The sequence below is a fragment of the Cetorhinus maximus genome, chromosome 4 (genome assembly GCF_964194155.1).
Source record: "Cetorhinus maximus chromosome 4, sCetMax3.hap1.1, whole genome shotgun sequence".
In the NCBI taxonomy this organism is placed as follows: Eukaryota; Metazoa; Chordata; class Chondrichthyes; order Lamniformes; family Cetorhinidae; genus Cetorhinus; species Cetorhinus maximus.
In genome coordinates this window covers 127,211,868-127,231,909 of record NC_135882.1, presented here as the reverse complement: position 1 = coordinate 127,231,909, position 20,042 = coordinate 127,211,868, and the positions used below count along the sequence as shown (strand labels likewise).

General features: G+C 44.7%; 1 protein-coding gene across 7 annotated transcripts in view; it reads right to left on the bottom strand.

The window, feature by feature from the left end:
- Positions 1-271: 271 nt before the first annotated feature.
- The window catches only part of rnf41l (ring finger protein 41, like), a 64,728-nt gene continuing 44,957 nt past the window's right edge, over positions 272-20,042 (bottom strand). For 5 of the 7 annotated variants that reach the window (XM_078540762.1, XM_078540763.1, XM_078540764.1 and 2 more), the window contains 4 exons: positions 18,844-19,006; positions 14,078-14,198; positions 10,500-10,745; positions 272-684 (listed from right to left, as the gene is read on the bottom strand). In XM_078540762.1, coding sequence (XP_078396888.1) covers positions 10,506-10,745; positions 14,078-14,198; positions 18,844-19,006 — 524 coding nt within the window. In that variant the 3' untranslated portion in view covers positions 272-684; positions 10,500-10,505. The remainder of the gene's footprint in view (positions 685-10,499; positions 10,746-14,077; positions 14,199-18,843; positions 19,007-20,042) is intronic. The other 2 variants (XM_078540768.1, XM_078540769.1) reach the window with 1 other exon arrangement.

Sequence of the window (20,042 nt, the reverse complement as noted above, 5' to 3'; positions counted from 1 at the left end):
CAGATGGTCGTTGCCTGACACTTAGGCAGCGCACATGGTATTTGCCATTTATCAGCTAAGTTAAGGAAGAATCCAGGGCTACAGGGAGAAGGTGGGGAAATGGCACTAAGTGAAGTGCTCATTCACAAAATCAGTGCAGACACTATAGGCCAAATGACGACCTGTGTGTAATGATTCTGATTAGTTAAAGCACTTTTTACTTTAAAAAGAGACTTCAATGCCTAGACTTGTTGCAATGTTTCATAGTAGCAATAGGAAAATGGTGAATGTATGAATTAGCATAACTCTTTATTTTAAACACCAACTAAGTATATTGTATCACTTTGTTTCAATGTGGTTTTTTGCTTCTTTAAATTCAGATTAACTACATTTTGCCTAAAAATAGATGCCTTTTAAAAGGCTATATGGTTAAAGTGCAAACACAATAGTTGATCCAATCGTTGATAGAGTGACAGAAATCAGTGATTGCTCCTCGCTTTGTTTCTGTTCAGTTGGGAAAATGTGACGAGACAGGAGATGTAGTTGCAAAGTCACAATGTGTATCTGCATAATTTAAGAACTTTTGACTAATGAAGAAACGTTCCATAACATCACCCCGAATTTAGTACTTGTGGACATCTGGCAGCAATTCTTGAGGTAAGGTCTTCTGAGAAGTTCAGCAGATAATGACTGAAATGTGAGTTTCTGAGGAAGGAATAAGAGAATAAATCAGCATTAAAAAATGGTACTTTAAACTTCATGTTACAGGTAAAATCAGTGTTAAGAACATAAGACAATGAAATAGGAAGAGAAGACCATGCAGCCTGTTCAGCCTGCTTTGCCATTCAATATGATCTTGGGCTTCAACTTCACTTGCCCACCCGTTCCCCATATCCCTCGATTCCCCAAGACACCAAAAATCTGTCTATCCCAGCCTTAAATATAGTCAATGATGGTGCATCTACAACCCTCTGGGAAAGAGAATTCCAAAGATTCACAATTTCTGAGTGAAGAAATTTCTCCTTAACTCAATGCTAACTGATGGACCCCTTATCCTGAAACTACCCCCTTGTTCTAGATTCCTCAGTCAGGGGAAAGAACTTCTCCATATCTGCCTTGTCAAGTCCCTTCATAATCTTGAATGTTTCCATGAGATCACCTCTCATTCTTCCAATTTCCAGAGAATAAAGACCTAATTTACTCAGCCTCTCATCAAAGGACAAACCTCTCATCCCAAGAATCAATCTTGCAAACTTCGCTATACTGTCTCTAATGCAAATATACCCTTTCTGAAACATGGAAACCAAAACTGCACAGTATTCCAGGTGTGGTCTCACCAAAGCCCTGTAGAATTGTAGTAGGATTACTTTATTCCGGTACTCCAATCCCCTTGCAATAAAGGCCAGTGTGCCTTTGCCGCCTTAGTTGCTTGCTATATCTGCATGCTAATTTTGTGTTTCTTTTATGACTACATCCACATCTCTCTGAACATCAACATTTACAAGTTTCACACCTTTTAAAAAATATTCTGCTTTTCTATTCTTATCACCAAAGTGAATAACCTCTCAATTTCTCACATGATACAAGCACAAGTGTCTCAAAACTGGCAACTTTGGGACCAAGTCTGTGCCAGATTTTGGATCTTTCAGGTTGGGTGGTTCGGGCTGGGTCAGTTAGGGTCAAGAGTCGCTCGGACCATGGGAATAGACAGGCGTGCAAAGCCACTGTGCCAATGCAACGGCTAGCCGAACGTTTTATTTTACTCAATAATAATAATTAAAATTAACACACATGGCAGCTTAAAAAAGTGTCTGGTTTTCGGACATCACTCCTTTTCAGATAGCCAGATTTGAGACACTCTACCTGTACTCCATCCGTCAGCTTGTTGCCCACTCACTTAAACTGTTTGCAGCCTCTTTGTATCCTCCTCACAGTTGCAATCCTACTTAGCTTTGTATTATCAGCAAAACTTGGATACATTACTTTGTCTTCTCAAAGTCATTAATACAGTCATTAAATAGCTGAGGCCCCAAGCACTGATTCTTGCTGCACTCCACTTGTCACAGCCTGTCAACTTGAGAATGTCCCATTTATCGTGACTCCGTTTACTTCCGATCTTGACCAATCTTCTATCCATGCTAATATATCACCCCCAACTTCATGAGCCCTTATCTTGTGTATTAACCTTCTGGAAATCCAAGTATACTGCATCTACTGGTTCCCTTTATCTACCTTACTAGTTACATCCTCAAAATACTCTAATAAATTTGTCAAACAGGATTTCCCTTTTGGAAAACAATGTTAGCGTTGTTTGTCATACTATGCTTTTCTAAGTCCATTGTTAAGACTTAATAATAGATTCCAACACTTTCCATATAACTTATGTCAGGTCAGGCTAACTGGCCTGTAGTTCCCTGTTTCCTCTCTCCCTCCTTTCTTGAATAGCAGTGTTACATTTGCTTAGGGCAGAATATTGCCGTCAGCGTGCGGGGGCAGGCCCAACATGATGCGTAAAATGACAAGTGATGATGTAATCGCGCGTCATTTCAATATTACATTCGGCGGGCGTGCGCCGGAGGAGGCTGCGCACCTACTGAACTGTCAACGGCCTATTAAAGCCATTAAAAAAGCAATTAACCTTGTTAAGAACGCTGCTCGTCCAACTTTAAGGTTGGCGGGCAGGCAAAGAGCCCAAGCGCCTTCGCGTTTTTCAGGAAATCTCATCCACAGGTGGGATGAGGTTTCCTGAAGGTTTTATAAAAAATTAAATAAATTTTGCAAACTTCACAAACATGTCCCAGCTCATGTGACACTGTCACATGAGCTGGGACATGTTTAAATAATTTTTTTACTTTATTTATTTAGAAGTTTCATTATCTACTTAATCTTCCTGAGGCACGGAGCTGCCTCAGGGAGATTGCTGCGCTCTCTCACGTGCGTGCGCAAAAGAGCGCAGGCCCCGACTCCCCCACCCCCACAGGTCGTGCTGAGTGCTACTGACCTTAATTGGCCCGCCTGCGTAAGATGGCGGTGTGCAGCCGATCGTGAGCAGTGATCAGCTCCGCTCCTGCCCAGTCCACCCGCCATAGGAAAAATTCTCCCCTTACAATCTGCTGGGACCATACCAGGATGTAGGGAATTTTGAAAAATCATAGCTAGCACATCCATTACATCTGTAGCTCTCTCTTCTGGAATCCTAAATGTTGGCCATCGGTTTCTGGGGATTTGTCAAATTTTAGTCCTTGAGTTTCTCCAGTGCTTTTTCTTGGCTAATATTAATTACCTTAATTTCCTCACTTTTTAGCCCCTAAGTTCACCTCTATTTCTGGTATGCAAGTTGTATCTTGTACTGTGAAGTCAGACACAAAATATTTGTTTAATGTCTCTACCATTTCCTCATGATCGTTTCTCCTATTTCTGCTTCTTAGGGACCAACACTTACTTTAGCTACTCTCTTTTTTATATATGTATAAAAGCTGTTTTTATATTCCTGGCTAGTTTACTCTCCTATTTTTCCCTTTGTTTAATCAAATTTTTGGTGGACCTTGAGGTTTCTAAAATATTCCCAATCCTGATGTACTACTATTCTTTGCAACATTATAAGCCTCTTTTTTTTAAATCTAATATTATCCTTACCCTCCTTCATAAGTCACGGACGGATCTTTCTTGTTGAGTTTGTTTCTTAATGAAATGTATTTTTGTTGAACATTTTGAACAGTTTCTTTAAATGTTTCCCATTGTTCATTTACCATCCCATCTTTGTCTATTTACCCAATCAACCTCAGCCATCTCTCCACTCGCACCTAAATAATTGGCTTTAAGATTCTTGTTTGTGATTGGAGTACGTTACTTTCAAACTTAATGTGGAATTCAGTTGTATTATGTTCACTTATTTCCCAGGGGGGTTGTTTACTGTGACATTACTAATTAACCCTACCTCATTGTACAATAATAAATCTAAAATAGTATTATCCCTAGTTGTTCCCACACCATTTTGCTCCAGGAAACTGTCACGAAAAGTATTCTACAAACTCTTCTTCCATTCCAGCTTAGGGAATTTGATCGGTCCAGTCTATATGGGAAAGTGGTGGCGTGGTGGTAATTTCACTGGCCTAGCAATCCAGAGGCTAATGCTCTAGGGACACGAGTTCAAATTCCACCACAGCCACTAATGGAAATTAAATTCAATGAATTAAAATCTGGGGCTGAATGTTCTGGCTAGCGGTGGAACGGGAGCGGACCCGGTCAGGACAACGCTGCCACTTTACACGGGCAGGCCAATTAAAGCCCACCCAGCGTGAATCACGGCTCCCGAGAACAGCGGGAGTGGGCGGGCGGCGGCGGGTCTGCAATGACCTGCTTCAAAAGGTTGCTGCAGCCTTTCCAAAGCTGCGAATTATGGCCAGCAGAAGGGCTTCCCAGAGCGCTGCTGGTGAGCAGGCCAGACAGGAGAGTAGGGCGGGGCACTGTGCCCCTCGTTTTTGCTGATTGCTTTGCTGCCCTCGAGGAGGTCCTGGTACCCCAGGATGGGAGGAGGAGGCCCCCCCTCACATGACCAAATGTGCCTGAGAGGAGGTGGCGGAGTTGGTGAGCTCCTGCGACATGGTGAGGCACACCTGGATCCAGTGTCGCAAGCGCTTCAGCGACCTGTTGCGCTTGGGAAGGGTGAGTACCATGCTGGCATTGGTCACTTAACCCAGCAGGTAGGCTTTCTTCCTGGTGCCCTCCCCCGGCTGGCTCCAAGTCTGAGTGTAATGACTGCATTGAATCATTGACGGCATGTGTCCTTCGCTGGGTGGGCTAACAGATATTGCCCATGCCGAGGTCACCCTGACAGGGTGGTGAAGAGATAGGTTCTGCCTCCATAGCAAGTGATACACTGTGACCCACATTACTGTTTTGGGGGCAACTTGGAGGAGCTACACCAGGCGCAGAGCTGGAACTCCAGAACGTCAAAGTCAGGGTGATAACATGCTAGGAGGGGAGCTTCAATGTGGCGTGGCACCGATCGATCTGCTGTCCTCTGCGCTCCAGGTGCTTGCACCTCCTTGCTATAGAAGGTTAGACCATGTGGTGCCTGATGTGATGTAGGCAGCATTTGGCCAAGGGGGTGGGGACAGGCCTAGCATCTTTGTGTGATGTTCATCAGCAGCAGGGCGAGAAGACACTGGAGCCCTGCAATGTCCCACTCTGGTTGGGGTGGGTCGTCTGCGAAGAGAGTCCAGGTACAAGTAGCACTAATCAACGCTCTTCTCTCCATTTCAGAAGAAGAATGCACATAATGTCGCCGAGCGGGTGAGGACTGGCGGAGGGCCGGCACAGTTAGCGATTCTCAGCCGTTTCAAGCAGGAGGCCCTAGATTTGGAGAGGCGCCATGCACCCAGATCCACCGGTGTCTGTGAGGCTGGGGTGCCACGGGCAGGTACGTTTGCCCAGCAGTGAGGTCACCATTGTTCTCCCAGCAGCTATGGCAGTGCTGAATGTTCAGTGATTGAAGTTTGCAACGTGGCTTGACCATTGCTTATGGAAGGATGAGCGCATAATGATCTGGGGGACAGGGATACACTTCGACATTGTCTCCACGTTAACTGATCCAATGTCCTTGTTCTTCCTTTCAGCATCAGCGGAGGAGGAGCAGCAGAAGCCCCCTCTCACACCTGAGGGCTCTGAAGTCTCACCAGCATCAAACCATCTCTGCCAGGCAGGCAACAGCGCAGGAACTAGCACCTCGGTGGGAATTAGAACATTGGCTAGTGTCCCGGGGCACAGCAGTGAAGGCACTTCAGTCGCTGGAGGAGTTGGCAGAGACAAAGTGCCCATGGTGCCAGCAGTCGAAGGACTGCAGGGGACCAGGCACATGCTCAATCGGTGCCTGATGATGTGCTGCTGGAGTCGTCTGCGGCACAGCAAGTGCAGGAAATGCGGCCAGGTGTGCGGGAGCATCTGGGGGAGATACACGAGGCTACGCTTGGCTTGGTGTCCATGGTGGAGGAGTCTACCTGGACTATCGCTGAAGCAATAAGCCTCATGTCCGAGCGCCATGCATCCTTCCTGGAGAGAGAGTGGCGACTCTTGTGGAGCGGCTCCTCCAGGAGATGCACTCTGACCAGCAAGCCCTCACATCAGCATTGCCAGTGTGGGAGATGATCTGGGCACCAAATTTCCCAGCTTGGTGCCCATCCATCCACAGTGAGCAGGAAGGTCCACAGCGACCTCATGTTGACACAGCAGCTGCCTGTCGCCTCTGCAGGCTCCTCTCAGGGCGCTCTGGATGAGGGCGGCAGCTCCTCCACCCCTCTCCCAGTGAGGCTACGACGACTGTGGAGATGCCAGCTGTGGAACTGGCAGCTCGCTCCCAGGTGGGGCCAGCACAGGCTCCATGGGCCAGAGGACGACCGCCAAGATCAAGGCCAGCAGAGTCAGCAGGCTGTCTCAGATGTCACTCCCAGCGAGGGGTCAGCACCAGATGTAGCATCCGAAAACGTAAACATAAGGCACCTTAGATACACCACGGGTTTATCACTGGTGCTTTTGTGTTGGCCTGCAATGAGGTTTTTGAGTCGGTGTGATTTTTAACACCTTTTTCATTAAGTTTCTTTGTTTGCAATATTAAATTCAGACATGTCACCATGGCTGAGGGTGCCTCCTTTGTTCTGCAAGTGGATGGTTTTCAATAACGTAATGTGTGCTTTGTGGGATATTCAGCTTTATTAACAAGGACCTTAGTTAATGTTCCGGACCAGGCAGATTTTGCACTTGGGCCTCAAATATGGAGCAGACAGCCCAGGCTCGTCCTGGAGGTCCATATGTGGTGCGCTAGCTGAAGGTTCGTTGGATTAAAACGTCCCAAGTGTCCCTGCCTCCCTGGCGTCCACCCCCTCAGCCCGTCCCTGTGCATGCTCGTCCTCAGACTCTCTGCAGGACTCATCGTGAGCATTTGCAGCCAAGATGTCTACGTCTTTATCATCCATAGCGTCCCCCCCTTTCCAGCGCAAGGTTGTGGAGAGCGCAGCATGCAACCACTATCAGCGACACACGATCTGGGGGGTACTGGAGTGTGCCCACTGAATGGTCCAGGCATTGGGAGCACATCTTGAGAAGACCATTAGCTCTCTCCACCACAGCCCTTGTGGAGGCGTGGTTCCTATTATACCGCTGATCAGCTCGTGTTCTTGGATGGCAGAGAGGTGTCATGAGCCACCTTCTGATGGGATAGCCCTTGTCACCCAGCAGCCATCCATCCAGCTGGGCTAGAGCACTGAAGAGCCCAGGCACCTGGGAGTGCCTGAGGATGTAGGCATCGTGGGAGCTGCCTGGGTACCTTGCACAGACTTGAAGAATCACCATCCTGTGATCGCACTATCTGCATGTTCATGGAGTGGAAGCCCTTCCTGTTGACGAAGGCACTGGGCCCACCTGCTGGTGCCTTGATAGCCACATGTGTACAGTCTATTGCACCCTGGACACAGGGGAAGCCAGCAATGGCCACAAAGCCTCTGGCTCACTGTGTCTGGCTTACCTGGTCCCAACAGTAGAGGATGAAGGTTAATGCATGCCTGAACAGAACGTCTGTAACCTGCTTGATGCAAGTGTGGACAGCTGATTGGGAGACACCACAAAGATCACCCATTGAGCCCTGGAAGGAACCAGAGGCATAGAAGTTGAGGGCAGCTATGACCTTGGAGCCACTGTCATGGGCTGTCCACCCACACAGCGGCGATCTCAGGCCCAATCATCTGACAGATATAGTTGATTGTCTCTCTTGCACCTCAGACATACTGAGGTAGCTGCTTCGCCACCTGTATACCCTGGCAGCAGGATAATGGCATCTTCTGCGGCCCCTTCACCTTGGACTACCTCTTGTGCCTGCACCTGACCTCCCTCAGGTGGCTCCCCTGGAAGCTGCATGTGCACTCCCTTCCTCCTCAGAAGAGGTGCCTCCAGTGGAGTGTTCAGCTCCCATTTCCAGGCTAAGGGAAGGCTTCCAGAAACCTGCAGGCCCAAAAAAGATTCCTCACTGCAGAGTGCTGACCTGAAGGTTGTGAGTCTAGACCAAGCAACTGGTATGTGTTTTGAAGTATTGCAGAATGCACAGGCAAGTATCAGAAACTTTGAAACATCAATATTTGACATAGCACACTCGCGGCCCCAGTGAGCCCTCTGATCCCGCTCGTGGATGAGGTTTATACAAACGTGTCCTACCCACCTACCCGTGTGCCGACCCAAAAGTTGCACGGGCGCTGAAAAATTGCCTCAAGGGCCTTAAGTGGCCCGTTAATTAATGGTGGGCGTGCAGAGAGCATCGCGTGCCCGCCCAACAAAATATTGCGATGGCACGCAGTGATGTCGGGATGCTCACCCGACGTCACTGCGCACCATTTTACGCGCGTGTGTTCAGGGCCCACCCCCGCACGCCAACCGGAAAATTTTGCCCCTGGAATTGAAAGCTGACCATGAAACCATTCTCGATTGTCATAAAAACCCATCTGGTATATTGATGTCCTTTAGGGAAGGAAATCGTTACTTGGTCTGGATTACATGTGACTCAAGACCCACAGCAATCTGGTTGACTCTTAGCTGCCCTCTGAAATGACCTAGCAAGCCACTTAGTTTAAGGGCAATTAGGGATGGGCAACAAATGCTGGCCTTGCCAGTGACACCCACATCCCATGAAGGAATAAAAAAAATGAAGGTTCAAGTCCTCCACAACTGTTACATTGCTTTTGTTACCAGCTCCAATAATTTTGTGTTTAATGTTCTGTCCAACAGCATTACTACTGTTAGTTGGGGGGTCCCCATACACTACTCCCACCAGCGTTTTCTATTCTTTGCTATTCCTAATTTCTACCCATACTGATTCTACTTCTTGATTTTCTGAACCAAGATCCTTTCTCACTTATGCCCTTATGTCATTCTTTATTATCAGGGCTACCCCTCCTCCATTTGCATTCTGCCTGTCTTTACAAAATGTTGTGTTCTCTGAAATTTCCCAACCTTAAGTCACCTTGTAACTATATCTCTGAAATGGCGATTATATCCAAATCTTTTACAACAACAAAAATTGCTGGAAAAACTCAGCAGGCCTGACAGCATCTGTGGAGAGAAAAACAGAGTTAACGTTTCAAGTGCAGATGACTCTTCAGATGAGTTTTTCCAGCAATTTTTTCAGATTTCCAGCATCCGCAGTATTTTGCTTTTATCTAAATCTTTTATCTCTCTTTGTGCCACTAGTTCATCTAACGTATTGCGGATGCTCTGCGCATTCAGATAAAATGACTTCAAATTTTATTTTTTTTACTACTATTCCCTGCATGGACCTTATTCTTTAAACTATTAGTTAGAGCTCCAAACTTTGCATTGTGATCAACTGCACCAGAAACAGCACTGAAAGTGCACTTTGAAGGGTCAGCTGGTGGCTGCTCAAAAAAAAAACACCCAGAAAATATAATTTTTAAAAAAATCGTGGGCGGGCCCAGGAGTGCTCCTCCTGGGTCTGCAGGAAAAAAAATCTCTGACCCCCGCCACCCCCCCGCCACCTAAATCAATCAATTTTGCCACCGTCTCCAGTCTATAGCCTGTTTCACTCTCACTGACAGCATTAAAACAAAGTCCAACAAATTTGTCCGAGGCCTCAGGCTACACACTCTGAGCTATTTTTCCATCATCTTTGCACCCATCCATTTGGGTGCAAATTGAATTTCTCAACCAATAAATCCGAGTACCAGTACAGCAAATTGTGAAACGGAATTCAATACATCTGGCAACTTATTTGCTAATGTCAGAAAGCCACCAGATAGTTGTAAATATCTCACTGGGTCACTAATTATCTTCATTGAAAGGAACGTACAAAGCCCATATGACTCGTCTCACACTGTGGATGACTCATTTCCCAGGGGCTGTTTCAAGTTACTGATTCTCCTCAAAGGAACAAATTTGAAGTTGGCTCAGAACATGGCACTGGAGTGATTGTGGATCTTTAGGGATTCAAGGAATGATGATGGATGAGCCCAGCTCAGTGCAAAAGATAAGACTGAAGCATTTGCAACCATCTTTGTCCAGAAATGCCAAGTGGATGATCCAGCTCAGCCTCCTCCTGAGGTCCCCACCATCATGGGTGCCAGTCTTCAGTCAATTCAATTCACTCCACGTGATATCAAGAAAAGGCTGAAAGCACTGGATATAACAAAGGCAAAGGCCCAGATGACATCCCAGAAGCAAGAGTTAACTCTCCACATTGCTGTTCCGTTCTAACAAATCAACCTAAAATGTTAAAACTGTTCCTCACTCCACAGATGATGCCTGACCTGCTTAAATTTTTTATTAAAGCGACTCAGTTTCCAATTAGGGAATAGCTTGTTACCGAGAGCCACCTGGGCAAAATATTGGAGTTCTGCCATTCTGCATGAAACTACTCAGTTAAAAGTTCTGTCCTTCTGAGGATGAAGAGAAAAAAAATTAGATTTTTTCTTAAAAAGATGCATCTAAGGAAGCTGTTTCCTTTCACCAATTCTGTAACTTACCATTTCTTAGATAACAGTGACCTCTTTGGGTTTCCTTTTTATGCTTTCCAGTCGATTGAGGGGTCTAATACTAGTGTTTCTTTTGCTACTTCCCTCTCCAGTAGTAAGCTTGTTTTCTTTATGCAGGCTTTTCAACAACTCCATCAGTTCTCTTTTCTCAAGTTCTGCTTGTTCCAGTTCCTGACGATGCTGTCTTTCTTCTGCCACAAGTGTCCGCATATCTGACATCACGCGTGACATCTGACTCTGAAAGCACAGAGTTTCCTTTATTGTCATGGTTGGGGGAAAGAGCCTCTGACATGCCAAATTTAGCCATCATCTCGATGAGGAAGGAGGGTGGTACCAAGAAATGCATCGGTTGGAAGTGCTCACTTGGCCTTTTCTGTGATTAGTACATGATGGCGGAAACACGTCTGGTTAGACCAGATCCACTTCCTTGATTATCATGGGCTGTGGGGCTCACCTGCACTCCATGTCAGAATTTTATTTTATGCATTCCCAAGATGTGGGAATCTATTGCCCATTCCTCGTTGCTTTCTTTTTGAACTTCTGGTAGTCATTCAGTAGGATTGAGTGGCGTGCTAGCTTACTTCAGCAGATAGTTAAAAGTCAATCACATTGATATGGAAATAGAGTCATACATAGGACAAACTAAGTATGGATGGCAGGTTCTCTTCTCGGGAGGACATTAGCGAATAGTTGCGTTTTTATGACAATTTTACATCTGCATGGTCACTTTTAATGATACCAGATTTTAATTTCCAAATTTTAAAAACTGAATTCAAGTTCTCAAACTGCCATGGTGCAATTTGAACTAATTTATTCATGCCTCTAGGTAACTAGTCTTGTATCCATTGTAATTTCTATGATTTTAGGCCTGCAGATTACTGGGACTGCAATGTTTTGTAGATCAATGCAATCCAATGTATTATGATGTGTTCCAAATTAATCCTATTGAATAAATTAAATAAAGTGTTTTTCTGAGGCAGCATCTATGAATGGGAGGAGACTTAGTCAGGACTGGCAACCTGAATTAAGAGGGAAAGTGGCTGAGACACAACTCCACAGTACTATCTAACTTAGGGAGGACTGAAAAGGAAATATCAGTAAGAGTTAAACATAACCACAGGGTATACTAGAAGTAGCATGGCAAATAATTTTGACATAGTATATAACTATGATACAAACAACAACTCAAAACTCTCAACATATTTTCAGTAGAGACCACCCATGGCATTTCTTACAGTAAGAATATGAATGTAAATTGGTCTGTCATCAATGTTACTATTTAAGTCATCTGTTACCCCTACACATTTTAATATGCTTGAAAAAAAAGTAAATGTATCTACAATAATTAAAAACACACACCTTTGAAAAATAAAAACAGATGTATCATACCCTTTAACCTTTACCAGCTCTCCCACCATTTAAGCAAAACTATTTTGTCCACCAATGACATCAGCTAAATGTCCATGAAATGTTGAAATGCAGGTTCAGGGGCTATAGAAGAAAAAAATGTTAAAAAAAAGATAGAGAAGAGTACAGTAAGGGACAAGATTACTGAGTATTGAAACACTATACTGCAACAGATGACAGGAAATTTTAAAAGTTCATCACTAATTTGGCAAAACCAGGGGGAAAAAAAGACTTAAGGAAAATGGGACCCTGGCACAGGGGTGGATAGGTAGGCTGGGACAGTGGAATCTAAAGACAGAATGGTGGGCAGAGCAGTGGGCTGGCCAAAATGCTGAGGGTAGCAGGGCAGAGGTGGAAACTGGAGGAAGAGGATAAGAATACAAAATATGCATAACATTAAATAATAGATAAAACTAACAACTAATCTGGAGTTTAGACAATGGAGTGAAGAGAGAATAGTGGCATACCTGGATTATTCACCTTATAGCACAACTAATGGTGGACATCATACAACTATTGCAGATGGGGTTCTCGTATTCTTATAAAGTGTGGACATACATATAATAGCTTTGCCCATCATAAATATTTAAATAAGGAATTTTCATTATAAATGTTGAAATAAAAATCACACAAGATGTTTTACAAAAAGGAAGGACACACCATGGGCAGGATTTAGCAGTCAGCAGCAAAGCAAGAAGGCTCGTCGCTGAACTCGAAATAAGTCTCAGTAAAAGATCTAGTGATTTCTCTGGTGAGAATTTCACCTCTACCGCCATGCAGTGGTACTGCAATTGATTGCAGCGTTCTTTACATTTTCATTGTGTGGAGCTGGAGTGATGTTATCCGGATTACCAAGCAGCCAATCACATTAAAAGGATTTTCACAGTCACCCAAACAGGAAACAAAAATAAAATCACGTTTATAATTTTTTTTACATGAAGCAAATGAAAGGCTGGGAGGTACACATGGGGTAAAGGTAGAAGCTAAAATATGCTTTTTTAAAAAAAAGTTGAAAAATATACCTCAAATCAAATCATTTAAAAGCACTCCTATGCCATAAAATTAGTTTCTCAGGGCCAATTCTATTGTTCATCAAATTTTAATCACATCACCATTAAAAACCCAGTCACACCTGACTGAAAGCCCTTAAAATGGTATGCCTTGTTCAATCGGTGATATGGAAGTAAAAAAGTTGAACTTCTCACTGATCTCAGTGATTGTCAGCTCTGGGGCGGTCTGCAGTGCAACTTGCTTCGGAGCCCTGAATGACAAGCCACGCCCCTGAGTGACAGACTGCACCTTCAGGTTTTCCATGCTAATCTGCACATGTCCAACATCCTGCAAAAGCAAAATACTGCAGACACTGAAAATCTGAAATAAAAACAGAAAATGCTAGAAATGCAAGTCGAGCAGCATCTGTGGAAAGAGAATCAGAATCAGAATTAAGGTCACAGACATGAAATGTTAATCCTGCTTCTCTCTCTGGATGCTGCTAGAGATGCTCAGCATTTCCTGTTTTTAGTCTTGAAGTTGCAGTCAGTTTCAGAGGTTTGATGATGGCAGATATGGACAATGTCAACACCACTCCACTCTCCACAAAATCTGGCCCCAAAAGCAAGACTTCAGGGGTCAATTCCATCAGATATTACACTGGATCTCCACTGCAACTTCAGTAGGACTTTTGTAGAATAACTCAGAAGACGACCACAACTCAGAAACACTGAGCCCTGATTTCATGTTGGGAAATCCTCAATCACCTTGTAAAAGGCTGAGGTTACATTCACCTTCACAGGGCCAGTGATGCAAAAAGAGTGGGGAGTTCCCTATATAGGGACTTCCTGCTTATCAAGCCCATAAATGAACCCAGTGTAAGACTGGAGACCAACTCACCCAGTGAGACAGAAACAGGCCCATGAAGGAGTAGGGAAACAGCCTATACCGCAAATATGGGAAGGGCCTGGGTCCCTCACCTTCTGATGATAGCTCAACATTTCAGTTTTCACTCAAGCACACTGGCTGCACTGACAGCGGTGCAGGCACCATGGCTCAAATAAAATGCTTTCGAATTAACTTAATAACTGCTTGTACATTTTAAGAGCATATATATCACACATATATTTCCAATTTCATAGAATAACAACCGTAAACAAACTTATACTAACTTTAAGTTCTTCAATTTCGTTTTGCAGAAGACTTTCTTTCTGTACCATGTGTCTTCTTTGAGAATCTAAACGGGACTCCATTTCATGCCTTACTTCTTCAACTTTACAAATCATCTCAGACCTTGTATATAAAAAAAAAACACAAATTTATGGATGGTGCTTGATGTTAAATTTATTTTTCATTTTGCCCAATTTTCTTCCTCTTTCTAGACTTCTTTCAGAAAGTACTGACTCACTCCAAGGCCATCACAGCAAAGCCCGACTATGTCTCCACCCAATGTATACATGCATGCTTTCAGTGGAGTCCCTAGAAAAAAGTTTCTTCCGTAATGAATACAGGATGCTACGTGTACAATGCCTTACACTGCACCAGCCTAGATGAGCAAACTTATTATTGACCTGAAATTTTCCTGGTTTGTACAACAAACTGCAACATCATCCATATTTCACTCAAATTGATATGCCCTGTTCCTATCAAGATTTGTTTTGGAGATTTTGACGTTATGCCAAAATTTGCTTGTCAATCTGATTAACATATGATAGAAGGCAAAAACTATGCAAGACAAGGGGAAATAAGGGGAGGCAGTGGCATAGTGGTATTGTCATCCAGAGACCCAAGGTAATGCTCTGGGAGAAAAGCAAAATACTGCGGATACTGGAAATCTAAAATGAAAACCGAAAATGCTGGAAAAACTCAGGTCTGACAGCATCTGTGGAAAGAGGAACAGAGTTAATGCTTCGCTTCTGTATGACTCTTCTTCAGAGCAGAAGAAGTAGAAAGTGATGGAATTTATACTGTGTAAGGGGGGTGGAACAGGAAAAGCAGGATAGAAGGTCAGCGTTAGGTGGGGGCTATGTCACTTGTTCTACGTTGTTCTTTCACAGAGTGCTGACCCTTGGTTCTGCTATTCACACATTCTGTTTTCTTACCTTAATGCCACTATCGGCACTTCCTTCAGCCCTTACCACTACCATTAATACTCCCTTTGTCTTGTACCCATGACGTCTTTGTCAATCTCTCTTTAGTCCCCATCTATCGCTGATCTTCTTTCCTGCTTTGGCCCCCCTTAGACTGTATAAATGCCATCGCTTTCTACTTCTCTTTAGCTCTGAAGAAGGGTCATACAGACTCAAGACGTTAACTCTGTTTCTTTCTCCACAGATGCTATCAGACCTGCTGAGATTTTTTTCAGCATTTTCTGTTTTATAATGCTCTGGGAGACCTGGATTTTAATCCCACCATGGCAGAAAGTAAAATTTGAATTCAATAAAAATCTAATGGTGAATATGAAACCATTGTCAATTGTCATAAAAACCCATCTGGTTCACTAATATTCTTTAGGGTGGAGGTGTCAGCTGTGGCTCAGTTCATAGCACCCTCACCTTTGAGTCAGAAGGTTGTGGATTCATGTCCCACTCCAGGACTTTGAAAAAAAAATATTATTTAGGGAAGGAAATCTGCCGTCCTGGTCTGGCTTACTTGTGACTTCAGATCCGCAGAAACATGGTTGACTCTTCACTGCCCTCTGAAATGGCCTAGCAAGCCACTCAGTTGTATCAAACTGCTATAAAGTCTAAAAGGAATGAAACCGGATAGACCACCTAGCATCAACCTAGACACCGGAAATAACAATGGCAAACTCAGCCCTGTTGACCCTGCAAAGTCCTCCTTACTAACATTTTGGAGTTGGGGGGGGGGGGGGGGGGGCTAGTACCAAAGTTGGGAGGGCTGTCTCAGAGACTAGTTAAGCAACAGCCTGACATACCTACAGATAACGTCCCAGACACCACTATCACTGGGAATGTCCTGTCCCACCGGCAGGTCAGGCCCAGCAGAAATGGCAGCACAGTGGTATACAGTTGGGATGGAGTTGCCCTGGGAGTCCTCAACAATGACTCTGAACCCCATGAGGGCTCAGGGCATCAGGTCAAACATGGGCAAGAAACCATCTGCTGATTACCACGTACCACCACCCTCCCTCAGCTGATGAATCAGTGCTCTTCCTTGATGAACGTTACTGGAGGAAGCACTGAGGGTGGCAAGGGTGCAGAATGTACTCTGGGCGGGGGACTTCAATGTCCATCACCAAGAGTGGCTCGGTAGCACCAGTACAGACTGAGCTAGCTATGTCCTAAAGAACATAGCTGCTGGACTGCAGCAAGTGGCAAGAAAACCAACAAGAGGCAAAAATATACTTCACCTCATCCTCACCAATCTGCCTGATGCAGATGCATTTGTCCATGACAGTATCTGTCAGAGTGACCACTGTACAGTCATTGTGGAGACGAAGTCCCGCCTTCACATTGAGGAGACCCTCCATCGTGTTGTGTGACACAACCACTGTGCTAAGTGGGATAGATTTCAAACCTATCTAGCAACTCAAGACTAGGCATCCATGAGGCTCTGTAGGCCATCAGCAGCAGCAGAATTGTACTCAAACGCAATCTGTAACCTCATGGCCTGGCATATCCCCCATTCTACCATTACCATCAAGCCAGGGTTCAATGAAGAGTGCAGGAGGGCATGCCAGTAGCAGCACCAAGCATACCTAAAAATGAGGTGTCAACCTGGTGAAGCTATAACACAGGACTACTTACGTGTCAAACAGCATAAGCAGCAAGTGATAGACTGAGCTAAGCAATCCCACAACCAACGGATCAGATCTAAACTCTGCAGTCCTGACACATCCAGTCGTAAATGGTGGTGGACAATCAAACAATTCACTGGAGGAGGAGGCTCCACAAATATCCCCATCAATGATGGGGGAGCCCAGCACATCAGTGCAAAAGATAAAGCTGAAGCATCTGCAATAATCGTCAGCCGGAAGTACCGAGTGGATGATTAACTCGGCTTCCTCCGGAGGTTCCCAGCATCACAGATACCAATCTTCAGCCAAGTCGATACACTCCATTTGATATCAAGAAACAGTTGAAGACACCGGATACAGCAAAGGCTTTGGGCCCTGACAATGTCCCAGCGATAGTACTGAAGACGTGTGCTCCAAAACTTGCCATGCCCCTAACCATGCTGTTCCAATACATCTACAACACTGGCATCTACCCAGCAATGTGGAAAATTGCCCAGGTATGTCCTGTACACCAAGGAGGCCAAATCCAACCCAGCCAATTACCCACCCCATCAGTCTACTCTCGATCATCTGTAAAGTGATGGAAGGGGTCATCAACAGTGCTATCAAGCGGCACTTATTTAGCAATAATCTGCTCACTGATGCTCAATTTGGGTTCCGCCACGACCACTCAGCTCCTGACCTCATTACAGCTTTGGTTCAAACATGGATAAAAAAGTTGAACTCCAGAGGTGAGCTGAGAGTGACTGCCATTGACATCAAGGCAGCATGTGACCAAGTGTGGCATCAAGGAACCCTACCAAAATACAGTCAGTGAGAATTATGGGGAAAACTCTCCACTGGTTGGAGTCATACCTAGCACAAAGGAAGATTGTTGTGGTTGTTGGAGATCAATCATCTCAGTTCCAGGACATCACTGCAGGAGTTCCTCAGGGTAGTGTCCTCGGCCCAACCATCTTCAGCTGCTTCATCAATGACCTTCCTTCCATCATAAGGTCAGAAGTGGGGATGTTCACTGATGATTGCACAATGTTCAGCACCATTCGTGACTCCTCCGATACAGAAGCAGTCCATGTCCAAATGCAGCAAGACCTGGACAATATACGGGCTTGGGCTGACAAGTGGCAAGTAACATTTGTGCTAGACAAGTGAACATATCCAACAAGAGAGAATCTAACCATCGGCCCTTGACATTCAGTGGCATTACCATCGCTGAATTCTCCCTTTATAAACATCCTGGGGGTTACCATTGACCAGAAACTGGACTAACCATATTAACTCACCTCTTGACTCCCCAAAGCCTGTCCACCATCTACTTGGCAAAAGTCAGGAGTGTGATGGAATACTCTCCACTTGGCTGGATGAGTGCAGCTCCAACAACACTCGAGAAGCTTGACACCATCCAGGACAAAACAGCCCAATTGATTGGCACCACATCCACAAACATTTACTCCCTCCACCACCGATGCACAGTGGCAGCAGTGTGTGCCATCTACAAGATGCACTGCAGAAACTCACTAAGGCTCCTTTGATAGCACCTTCCAAACCCACAACTGCTACCACCTAGAAGGACAAGGGCAGCAGATAGATGGGAACACCACCATCTGGAAGTTCCCGTCCAAGCCACTCAACATCCTGACTTGGAAATATATCACTGTTCCTTCACTGTCACTGGGCCACAATCCTGGAATGCCCTTCCTAACAGCACTGTGGGTGTACCTACACCACATGGACTGCAGCGGTTCAAGGAGGCAGCTCACCACCGCTTCTCAAGGGCAATTGGGGATGGGCAATAAATGCTGGTCTAGCCACATCCCATGAATTAATTTTTTTTTTTAAATCAGTGTAGACAATCGAGGCTCTGGCTTTGAGCTAGTCTTGCTCAGGCGAGCATGAGCATTGCAGATGTAATACTTACAATATCCTGATTTGTCCACTGCACACGAGTACAAGCGGTACCAATCTCATCGACGCTGAATGTAAGGGGTTGTGTTACATCTTTAATTTGGCAAATAAGGAGATTTTCCTAATCCTCAAATGTGAATTAGGGATGTAGGATAAATGACTAGTCTATAAAAATCCAACAAAGAACAGGTTTGAAAGATATGGAGAAGCTTAAATGAGTAATCAATCTATTTCTCAATTTGAGGTCAGGTCCTGAATTGGTCCATGATGTACCTGAGCAATTCTAGTTCTGTCCTCAATTCTGCGATACAGTTGTGCTGTACATCATCAGCACTGAGAATAGCATAGCCACATCCATTTGGGCATTCGCGACTTCGATATTCACACACCGCCAAGTGAGATTCCAGGTTGCGTCGTTCTACCTGAACAGTACAACCTTTGGAGAAAATTGTATAAATGTATTAAAAAAAATAATTAAAAATTAAAATATCACAAAACAGCAATGCAGCACTACAACATGCAAAATGTAAAAGGAGGCAGTGTGTTTCTGGACTATAATACAAGTTTGCAACTGAAATCGAGTTAAAATTTAATTTTCCGGTCAAAGACTTCCACATCAATATCATGACTTCCAATTTGATATTCCTACTTCAAGGTGAGTAGGCCTAAGGCAAATAAATGCAATTAATATTTTTCCCCAATTCATAAAGCGAGGGAAACGTCTGCACGAAGAAGGGCATAAGAGCGTAGGAATTAGGAGCAGGTGGATATTTGGCCCCTCGAGCCTGCTCTGACATTCAATAAGACTATGGCTGATTTAATTGTGGCCTCAACTCTACATTCCTTCCTAACCCCAATACCCTCTGGCTTCCTTGTCAATCAAGAATCAGTCTAAATCAGGCTTAAAAATATTCACTGGCCCTGCCTACACTGCACTCTGGCTCCACAGACTCACAACTCAGAAAAGATTTCTCCTCATTTTCATCAGCGGAGCACAGCCTCAACAGAATGAGAGAGTTTGGTGAGCTGAGGGATGTACTCCTTTACTTTTTCTAACTTTTTCACCCTGTAGGAATTGGTTCTTGCTCTACCACAGGGGAAGAAGCAAGCTGTTTGGGGAGTATCCTTTTTTTTCAATTCATTCATGGGATGAGGGCTTCGCTGGCTGGGCCAGCATTTATTGCCATCTCTAGCTGCCCTTGAGAAGGTGGTGGTGAACTGCCTTATTTAACTGCTGCAGTCCATGTAGTGTACGTATGCCCACAGTGCTGTTAGGAAGGGAATTCCAGGATTTTGGCCCAGCAACAGTGATGGAACTGCGATATATTTCCAAGTCAGGATGGTGAGGAGAACTTCCAGGTGGTGGTGTTCCCACTTATTTGCTCCCCTTGTCATTCTAGATAGTAGCGGTCATGGTTTTGGAAGGTGCTGTCTGAGGGCCCTTGATGAGTGGTAAGTGGTCAAGGCCTATT